General features: G+C 39.5%; 1 protein-coding gene across 3 annotated transcripts in view; it reads left to right on the top strand.

Moving 5' to 3' along the window:
• Positions 1-8,651, top strand: part of XRCC5 (X-ray repair cross complementing 5) — an 89,791-nt gene that overhangs the window by 603 nt on the left and 80,537 nt on the right. For all 3 annotated transcript variants that reach the window (XR_013557187.2, XM_060623497.3, XM_078450897.2), the window contains exons 2-4: positions 3,338-3,451; positions 6,909-7,092; positions 8,007-8,055. Coding sequence is in view for 2 of the 3 variants with exons in the window: in XM_060623497.3 (XP_060479480.3) it covers positions 3,338-3,451; positions 6,909-7,092; positions 8,007-8,055 (347 nt within the window). In the remaining variant the exon portion in view is untranslated. The remainder of the gene's footprint in view (positions 1-3,337; positions 3,452-6,908; positions 7,093-8,006; positions 8,056-8,651) is intronic.

The raw sequence follows: 8,651 nt of genomic DNA, 5'->3' as shown, positions 1-8,651 counted from the left end.
CCTCTGTAACAATCTTTCACATTTATCGAAAATTTACCTTGTAAGGCACTGATGTAAATGCTTTATTCTTATCCCATGTAATCTCCACAACAAACCCATGAGGTGAGAGCTGTTATTCCCAGTTTACAGTTGAGAAAACTGAGGCATAAAGAAAGTGAAATGATTAGCCCACGGTTATCCAGTCCGTAAGAGGTGGAATTCATACGTGACCCCAGGCTGTCAGGTTTCAGAGCCCTATCTGTGTTGCTAGGAGCCTGTGACCCTCAGTGTCCCACATTAATAATAGACATTATGATGGAATTTTTAAATGACTTTTTTCAATATAGGCAGAGAGTGGTGGTTGTCTCTGAATGATCACTAGAGGGAGATGTGTTCCAGGGAATTGTTTGTTCATCCATCCAACCATCCAAAGGCTAGGCCCTTTACTAGGCATCGCGTATACAGATAAACAAGATAGGAATTTCAACAACGATCCCTAGTCCCCTCAACGCCCCATTGGGAAATGTGGATTAAAGCAATTATGAACATTCGATGCCACTTACCTTTTTGTTCCTCCCCTTTCAGCTGCTGAAAATACTGCAGCTCTAGTGGAGCAACTGTTTATGGCAGGTGGACTTGCAGCAAAATTCTCACAGTCTGTATTGTTTCCGTGTGTTAATGAAGAGTTACTATGTTGCTCAGTTTCCCTTCCCTGGTTTTCTTATTCCTTGCCAGAAAGGAAGTTGGAAGTGTTACACAGACCATTCTTTTGGTTCCGGAAAGAAGTTGCATATTTTGAAGCCCCTTGATGCCATTTTTTTGGATACTTGATTCCTACTAAAAGACTTTTAGTCCTCTAACTTAGAGTTTTCTGGTTTAAAAATAGCTTTTATGATTGTGTATTAGATAAATGCAGCAACATATTTTGGGACTCTTAAATTTTTTAAAGATTCTTATAATCAGGGCATTGAAACTATGGGGTGTAAATTTTGTTGTTCTCAAGGGAAGTTTGTAGTTTATTACCAACCTTTCTTCAAACGTACTGTCTTTACTCTAGAAATCTCTTCATATTAGTGCATTTATGTTCAGTGCTTTTTAAACTAGGGAAAAACTTAAGTTTCCACGTGTTGCCTGAGATATAACCAAACTTAGAAATCATCTGTAACTTCTCTGATAGGAACTCATCTAGATTTTTCTGACACTCCTAGGATCAGGAGATCACTGCTTCAGAAAACAGTGGTTCTTTTATTGATCACTTCTTAATGTTATTTTTCCTCTTTTCATAGAGTTAAACTAGTCTTCCTGTAACTTCCATATGTTGATCCTATTCTTGCTCATTCTCTCTGGCCAATTCTTTTATAACACAGGTGCCAAATATTTGGGCGGAACTATCATGTTCTCCTAAATCTTCTCATCTGGCTCAGATATCTTGTTTTTTCAAACTGTTCCTCACATCACATTTTCTCTAGATCCTTCTCTAATCTGCTTATTTCATGTTCTGTTGTAATTAGTATTTCTCCTAAGGTAGGATGCTCAGGACAGCTCACAGTTTGTCAGATGTGGTCTGATCAGTACAAAGCACAGGTGAGGCTGTCATTGCCAAAGATTGTTAACTTTGGAAAAGGCCTTGGATCTCATCTAGTTCAACAACTGCTTCCTGCCTCTGAATTAACAGTGAGGTTTTATGTGACATTCCCAAGGACTCAGAGCTAATTTGTAATGAAGGTGGGACCTGATGGTCTCCGGTTTGCTCATCTAGTCTTTTCACCAGAAGAACTTTGTTTTCCTTCTTTGAATTCAGTACACTGTTGATACAACCTAAAATATTTTGGAGGATGGAATGAGATAGGTGTGGGAGATGTAGTGCTGTAGCCATGTCATATTGGTGACTCATTTGTATAATCCACACTGAAATTGTGAGTTGCTATTTGTTCAGATCTGTTTCAGCTCATACTCAGTTGAATTCTGGATGTCAGACATAGAACTTCACATGTAACCATTTTATTTTAGTTTATTTCCCCTATTTCCTTAGTCCTCTATATATGTGATTGCCATCTAATGACTAGGTGTCTTTATTTATGTGGTTCCTCTACCTGTAACTCTCCTTATTCACATGATTAACTCCTAAACATTCTTTAAGACTCACCCAAAAACCACATCCAGAAACCTCTTCTGCCTCCTTACTCCTCCTCTATCCCTTCTACCAGTCTTGGATAGATGATCCTCCTGTGTATTCTTTTAGTGCCCACTGCCCACATCTGTCATGGAATATTGTGCTGGTATTATTTGTTTATGTGTCTATGTCCCCTACCAGAATAGATTTGGTGTCTTAGTCTTCATTCTAGATCCCCAGTTCCCAAACTGATTTAAAATCCTGGGGTGTATCATTTTAATACATAAAGATTGTAGCAGTCTCCTGTTGCCACAAAAATGCTTCATAACAAGCTATCCCCAAATCAGTAACTTACAGGATAAGCATCTGTTCTCTGTTCTCATGCTTGTGGTTCTACAAATCAGCTGCAGTATGTCTGATGTATTTTGGGCTCAGATGGGCTGGATTTAGCTCTGGCCTATGGGTTTTCAGATTTGCTTCCCATGAGTTTATTCTTGAGCTCAGGCCAAAGGAGCAGCAGCTTCCTGGAGCATGCTCCTATCCTGGCTTTCTATCTTTTTTTTTTTTTTTTTTTTTAAGTAGGCTCCATACCCAGTGTGGAGCCCAATACGGGGCTTGAACTCACAACCCTGAGGTCAAGACTTGAGCTGAGATGAAAAGTTGGACGTTTAACCAACTGAGCCAGCCATGTGCCCCCTGGCTTTCTAAATAGGCTCCATGCCCAATGTGGGGCTTGAACTCATGACCCCTAGATTAGAAGTCGTGTGATCTACTGACTGAATTAGCCAGGTGCCCCACTTGCTTTCTATCTTTTAGAAAATATTAGGGCAATTTTAAAGTTTCTCTGTAGTGGGGAGCCTGGGTAGCTCATCAGTTGAGCATCTGATTTCAGCTCAGGTCATGATCTCATGGTCTGTGAGTTCAAGCCTTGCTCTGTGCTAATAGCTCAGAGCCTGGATCCTACTTCAGATTCTGTATCTCCGTCTCTTTCTCTCCCCCTCCTCTGCTCATGCTCTGTCTCTCTCTCTCTCAAAAATAAACATTAAAAAAAAAAAAAGTAAAGTTTCTCTGTAGTAAACATTTACATGTCTTACATACACTAGGCAGAACACCCCCCCTCCTTTGCCATGCGTCCCCTAAGTTCCCTAAAGTACAGGTTCTGTGGGTGAAATAAGAAAAGGACATATCTGTTTTCTTTTTTTATGACCATTAACATTTTCTCACTCTTTGGAACTTTGTTTCTAGGCAGCTATTGTGCTCTGTATGGATGTGGGGTCTGCCATGAGTAACTCCCTTCCCGGCGAAGAATCTCCATTTGAACTAGCAAAGAAGTTGATGACCATGTTTGTGCAGCGACAGGTAGGTTTCAGCCTGGCCTTGAGCTCGTAACTCACGTTTTAACTGGTTGTTGTCTCCACTTAGTAACACAAGATACCAGCCTGCTTATGATGTCTGGCCCCAGTGTTTGTGGGAATCTGAGGAGGTTTTTTACATATACTTATGTGTAAGTCCAACTACCACTAGAGCCTGACATTTTTTTTCTTCCTTTCTTCTGGCCTCTACAGTAGAAATGACAGTTTTCGTGAGAAACAAGACAATGTAATAATCTCTGGAGCCAGGTGGCCGGGGTTTGAATCTTTGCTCTGCCGTGTCATTTACTAACCTGGTAATCTTGAACAAATCCTATTCTGGTTATCTTTTGCTGGTAACATACTATCTCAAAACTTCATGTCTTAAATGATTTTTTTTTTTTTTTTTTTTTAAATCAGTTCTCATGGTTTGGGGATGACTGGGTGGCTCAGCTGGGCCTCTGTGGCCTCATGTGTAGGTCCACTCAGATGGTGCCTGGGCTGAATCATTTGAGGGCTAAACTGAGCCAGACGTCTCACATGGCTCACTCCCATGGCTAGTAGTTACGTCTTCTGGTGGTTTTGAACTCAGCTGGGGCTATCCATCAGAACTCTTACATGTGGTTGTTCCATGGAGCTTGGGATTCTCACAGTGTGGCAGCTGGGCCTAAGAGGGAAAGTCCTAAGAAGGAAAAATTTTTTTTCTTCAATTTAAATTTTAGTTAACATACAGTGCAATATTAGTCACAGGAATAGACTTCAGTGATTCATCACTTCCATACAACACCCAGTGCTCATCCCCTGTGCCCTCCTTAGTACCCGTCACCCATGTAGCCCATCCCCCATCTATCACTGTCAGCCCTCAGTTTGTTTTCTGTCGTTGACAGTCTCTTGTGATTTGTTTTTCCTCCTCATTTTTTCCCCTTCCCGTATGTTCATCTGTTTTGTTTCTTAAATTCCACATTTGAGTGAAATGATGTGGTATTTGTCTGTGTCTGATTGACTTATTTCCCTTAGTATAATACATTCTGGCTCTATCCATGTCATTGCAAATGGCAAGGTTTGATTCTTTTTGATGGCTGAGTAAATATTTCATTGTAGATATATATCACATCTTCTTTTTCCACTCATCAGTCAATAGACATTTGGGCTCTCTTCGTAGTTTGGCTGTTGTTGATAATGCTGCTATAAATGTTGGGGTGCATGTACCCTTTCAAATCTGTATTTTTGTATCCTTTGGGTAAAGACCTTATAGTACAATTGCTGGATCATAGGGTAGTTCAGTTTTTTAGTTTTTTGAGAAACTCTGTACAGCTCTCCAGTGTGGCCGCACCAGTTTTCATTCCCACCAACATTGCAAGAGGGTTCCTAAGAGTGACCTGTCTATGTGGCTTTTTATGACCTATCTTTAGAAATCCCAGAAAGTCATTTCTGCTGTTGTTAGTCTAGCAAGTCACTAAGACCCACTCACATTCAGCGGGGCGGGGATGGGAGGTGGGTGGTAAATGACATTCCTCTCTTGATTTCTGTCCCTTCTACCTGGTACGAGTGCTACTTTTGCTAAGTCCACGAAATTCTTCATTCACTGGCAACCGCTATTCCTCCTGGACACCTGTTTGCTCTGGGTGTTGCCCTTTTCACTGTGACACTGACACCCTTCCTGTCATCCTAGATTTTAACAAATTCTGATGACCTGGATTCCTTAATGTGTCAAGAAGAGAATGTTCTAACTCCATTCCTGGTTATAGTAATTTGTATTAGTTGTAGTTCAGTACTGCTGCCATGTACCCCAGTGGATAGATTTTTTTTTTTTAAGAAACTGTGCTTTCAGTTTTTATTTTTGGCTCTGCCTATTCCGTGGCAGTGTGGATCTGGAAGGCTAGGAGACGATACCTGATGCCAGTCTCATGCTGCACTCAGAATTGCCTTCCCTCTCCTGGCTAAAGTTTTGTTGTTGAGCAGGATTACCTGGCTTTAATATGAATGCTTGCCCAGGATGCAAATAGAGTTCTAGCTGGCCTGCCCCATGGTGTGCTGGACATGTTTGAAGCCCAGCAGCTGGATTTTTTTTCTCCAGGTGCAACCGGGGATGTATTTGCAATTCTTAACACACTGGGGAACTTAACAGACCAAACCAGAATGAGGAAAGACACAATTCCATCCTCTGTCTACACAGCACTCTTCCCACTGGTGGAGAAGGCTACGGTTAAGTAGGTGGGAACAAGACTGTGTTTTTGTTAGATCCTGTTTTTTGTTTTTGCATTTTATTATGAAATGTTTCAGGAAGGAGGCAAATACAGAGAATACTGTGATGCAAAGCTATTTTCCCATTGTCTAGCACTATACAGTACTCAAGTTTTACCATATTTGATTTCTTTTTCTTCTTTTAAATGTTTATTTTGAGAGAGAGAGTGAGCGCACATGCGGGGGAGGGGCAGAGGGAGAGGGAGAGGATCTCAACCATGCTCAGCACAAAGCCCAAGTGGAGTTAAATCCCACAACCATGAGATAATGACCAGAGCTGAAACCAAGAGTCAGATGCTCATCCAACTGAACCACCCAGATGCCCGTCTTTTTCTTTTTTTCTTAAAAAAAAAAAATAATAATAATTACTGATAAACTTGAGAGTCCCTGTGTATCCCTTCCCGATCCTCTTTTTTCCTTTTTCTTTCTCTCTTTACTTCAGGATTTTCATAGTCATTACCATGTATATTTAATACTTTAGGACATAGGTATATTCATAAATATTTACTATAGTATGAAGCTTTCAAAACATGTAATGTTATTATATGGTACCTATAATTCTGTAACTTATTTTTTCTCAACCATAATTATAAGATTTATTCATACTGAAAAACATGCACAAATTATTCATTTTTTTTTTTTTTTTTTTACTGGGGTATAATATTGTATAAATATTCTGCAATGTGTTTTTGCATCCTGTGGATAGATGGTCAGTTTCTACTACTTCTCTGTTATAAACAGTGCTGAAGTGAACTCTCTTGTCCTTGTCTTCTTGAGTACATGAGCAAGAATTTCTCTATGGTATATATACCTATGAATGAAATTGCTGGGTTAGAGGATATGAACCAGTAATTTTTGTTTAGTCCTCTGGAAAATACTTCCAAAAAGAGTAAAAGCTTTTCAAATTTATCCATAATTAGTTTTCATTGAGAATTAGAGTCTGATTGGGCTGGAAGTCATCAAGAGTAGTTAACCACTCTCCCATTCTCCCACCCGTAATTCTGTTGAAATGAGAGATGGGACCTATAGTCAACAGAAAAGTCTCCTTAGAACCTGTGAATTGTCATTGTCCCATGGGCCATCTAGCCCAGTATTCTGTTGTTGACAGTGGACCCAGGGACATGCCATAGGGAGGTATGGTTGTATTGCTCCTTGAAGGTTAGGTATCTACTGCCTTTCAGGTGGTAGTTTATGATTCTTAACCTTTGAACGTTCTTCTCTAGGTGTTTGCTGAGAGCAAGGATGAAATTGCATTAGTCCTTTTTGGTACAGATGGTACTGAGAATGCCCTTGCTGATAAGGATCAGTATCAGAACATCACAGTCCACAGACACCTGATGCTACCAGATTTTGACCTGCTGGAGGACATCGAAAGCAAAATCCAACCAGGTTCTCAACAAGCTGACTGTATCCTTTTTCAGCCAGAGAAGACTCTTCAGAAATTTCCTTTAATCTGAGGAATCATAATCCAGTTTGGTGAGGCTCACTAGAAGCCCACCTCTGAGTATATGGGCATTTTTTGGCTCTGAAGACATGGAGATGATGGTGTGTGTTGGGATTTATTCAGGTTGGGTTGGGTATCTGCACTCCTGACCCTCTAGCCACTTGCCCCTTCTCTGCACTAGTGATACTGAGTGGTTCGGAGGCACTATAAGGGAAAGATACCAGTGGGTATATTTCTGTATTGTTATTTGCAGAAAGTTTAGTGGTGGTGATGGCTGGAAATGTTTGCATGTAAAGAACATATTTGTAGAAGAATGTAGTATTAGCATTCCCTATGCTTTCCTGGATGGAGGGTATTTTTGTGTCCAAAATCAGACCGATATCTAAACTGAGATTTCCAATTTCTTCCACGTATACTATGATTTTAAGTGGTTACTCTTACTTTTCTAAACCGTAATGTTCTCCCTGATCACTGGGAGGTGCTGCTGTGCTAAGAGTGACTTACAAATGCCACATTATGGCTCAGGTCATATTTAAGAGTGGACTCTAATCATGAAAAATGGATTCTAGATATTGTAAAATGACATCATAATTTTTGTTTCAATGCATGGGAATATGTTAGATTACCTTGGGCTTATTTTATTTTTCCTGATTATATGTTTCAGGATATATACTGTGATATGTGATTACAGCATATGTGATTATATGTTAGTGAAATAAATGTTGGAAAAAGCACTCTTTGGCAAGTGCTTTTAAATCCTCACAGAGTCAGCCCAGAGTTCACGGTTTCAAGCACTGTGGACTTCACTGGAAAAAAGTTGCATGATCTTGGGATAAAGGGACTGTTTAGTGATATTTTCTGCCCTTAACTAGCTGAGTCCTGGATGCACTCATTGTGTGCATGGATGTGATTCAACAAGAAACTGTGTAAGTGTCTTCAATTGAAGAGAGGTGGAAATGAGCCATTCTGCAGAAATTGTATGTGTTGCTGTATTCTGTACATGTGTGATTCATTGCTAATCAAGCAGCATGTTTGTGTGGCTAAAGAACCATTTGATAGAATTCAATGGTTCAGTTCAGCCTCTCTTTTTTAAGTTTAAAAAGAGCAAGAGCTATAGTTTGTGGGAATTTCTCTGGGAGAAATACATGTTTGGCTTATTTCAACTTCCTTCCTATTTGACTTAATTACCAGGAACTTTAAAAACTTCTATATGGTATTGTTCATAATCTGACTGAAATTAAATGCATGAAACTAATATAGCACCATATGTTAACTAAAATAACTAAAAAAAATAAAATTGTAGTATTAAAAAAGAAAAAGAAAATGCCTAGCTCTGACCAGCCAACTAAAGCCATTTTCCTTTAAAATATGGGTCTTTGAATCTATTTACACCCACCCATTCCTTGACTGGAAAAACATTAGTACTAAACATTAGTACTAAAAACATTAGTACTAAACATTAGTACTAAAAACATTAGTACTAAACATTAGTACTAAAAACATTAGTACTAAACATTAGGAA

Source organism: Panthera onca, chromosome C1 (genome assembly GCF_046562875.1).
Source record: "Panthera onca isolate mPanOnc1 chromosome C1, mPanOnc1 haplotype 2, whole genome shotgun sequence".
NCBI classification, from domain to species: Eukaryota; Metazoa; Chordata; class Mammalia; order Carnivora; family Felidae; genus Panthera; species Panthera onca.
This window is presented reverse-complemented; position numbering and strand designations above follow the sequence as displayed.